At 68.6% G+C, this 1,800-nt stretch overlaps 1 protein-coding gene across 1 annotated transcript in view; it reads right to left on the bottom strand.

Annotated features, from left to right (window-relative positions):
• Positions 1-1,188: 1,188 nt before the first annotated feature.
• The window catches only part of TESK1 (testis associated actin remodelling kinase 1), an 11,216-nt gene continuing 10,604 nt past the window's right edge, over positions 1,189-1,800 (bottom strand). The window contains exon 10 of the mRNA XM_026039998.1: positions 1,189-1,800. This exon is cut by the window's right edge and continues 516 nt beyond it. Within this exon, the coding sequence (XP_025895783.1) occupies positions 1,229-1,800 (572 nt within the window). The 3' untranslated portion in view covers positions 1,189-1,228.

Raw genomic sequence — 1,800 nt, 5'->3', positions numbered from 1 at the left:
GGCAACAACGCAACAATCCTAAACAATAATGCAAATTTCCCTTAAACCGTTTCAGTCGAGAGGGCTGCTCTGGGGACACCTGAAGCCTGGGGCTGAGCCAGGTCTGAATGGTGGTGCTGGAGGGACACAGCGGAATTGATAGGCCAAGGTGCAGGGCTTCCTTCCCTGCTCCAAGTGCGTCCGAGAGACAGAGCAGCATGCCGGGACGCTAGGACATTCAGTTTTATTGAACACTTTAAATAAGCTGGGTATATATTACTAGCAATTATTATTAATAATAATAATAATAAAAAACACAACAGTTTTGCATTCACCAGTGCATCATGTGGGAGGGAGGAAAGCCGGCTCCCACCCTTGCAAAGGGCCGGGCGGCTCCTGCTCCCCCGGGTTGCTCCACGGCTGGCCATGGGGCTGCCCCAGCTTGCAGGTGGTGGGGGACACCGCGGTGTCCCCTGCCCGCAATCTGGGCCTCCCTGCCACCACCCAGCTCTGGACGCCAAGGGCCACTCAGGCACCGGGGACCCCCCAGCCCTGCAAACCCTCCCCATGCACTGTCCCCACGGCCATCACCACTCTCCGTGCCCCACTGCACGCGCCCGAGACCAGGCACGCTCGCCACACTTGTGCAGCGGCAGCGGGGACACCCCCCCCCCCGAGCCCGACGGGTCCCCCAACACACACACGTACACAGAGTGACCGCTCTGCCCCCAGCCCCATCCCGGCCCTGCGCAGCCCCCTGGCTGGGCACGCAGACCCCCAGGGGCTCCCGCTGCTCCGGGGGCAGCAGTGCCGGAGGCAACGGAGCAGGCTCCCCGCACGCTCCCCGCAAGAGCCCGTGGAGGGATGAGCTCTTAGGGCTCCTGCAGCCGGTGCTCGAGCGGGCTGCAGCCCTACCATCCGGAGGGGTGCAGGCGCCCGTCCGCGCGACATGTTATTGCACTTCAGCCCAGCAGTGCCCCGGGGCAGCCCCGGGACCCCAATGGAGAACCCCCAGCGGGGGTCGGGCACAGACAGGGCTCCTCTGTCCCCCCCGGTGACCCCCTGCACACCCCACAGGACCAACTCCATGGGGACGCGGCACCCACCAGGTGGTGGTGACACCCAGAGGCCACGGCCACTGCACGGGCGAGTGAGCCCCAACGGACCACGAGGAGCCCCAGGTTGTGGAGGTCGAGGGGGGGTCCGAGGGGCACCCGGGCACATCCCCGTGCCCCGCGTGTCCCCAGCACTAGGACTGCGCTTCCGGCAGCTTGAGGCTGGGCTCCGCCAGGGCCGGCGCCTGCCCTTTCTGGTGGTACAGGAGGCTCTTGGCCTCGCAGTTGAGGTTCTGGTAGCGCGGCGGGCTCGGGGCGGGCCGGTGGCAGACGGAGGCGAAGCTGAAGCTGAAGGGCCCCAGGCAGCAGCCCGGGCAGGCCAGCACCTCGTCCTGCTCCAGCACGGCGCCGGGGCCGTGCCCGGGCAGCATGGCCGCGCGCTCCGTCCGCTCCAGGGCCGCCGCGCAGGGGATGCTGAGCTCGGAGAAGCCGCGCTCCAGCCCGGCGCCCCAGGCCAGCGGCTTGCTCACCACCACGTGGTTGTTGTTGAAGAGGAGCCCGTTGGGCGCCCGCGGCTCGGGCAGCCAGGGCCGGGCGCCCGAGGCCGCCGTGCTGATGAAGTTGCTGTTGGGCAGCGGGGGCGGCTCGGGGCTGTCGGGGCCGCAGTCCATGCGCTCGTCCGCCGCAGGGCAGGCTCGTCCCAAGGGTGCCGGTGCCGCCGCCTCGGCGGTGCCTCCGCCGCGGGCCGGCGCCGGGCAGGGGCTGC

Source organism: Nothoprocta perdicaria, unplaced genomic scaffold (assembly GCF_003342845.1).
Source record: "Nothoprocta perdicaria isolate Ctin4 unplaced genomic scaffold, notPer1 scaffold_10, whole genome shotgun sequence".
Classification (NCBI taxonomy): domain Eukaryota; kingdom Metazoa; phylum Chordata; class Aves; order Tinamiformes; family Tinamidae; genus Nothoprocta; species Nothoprocta perdicaria.
This window is presented reverse-complemented; position numbering and strand designations above follow the sequence as displayed.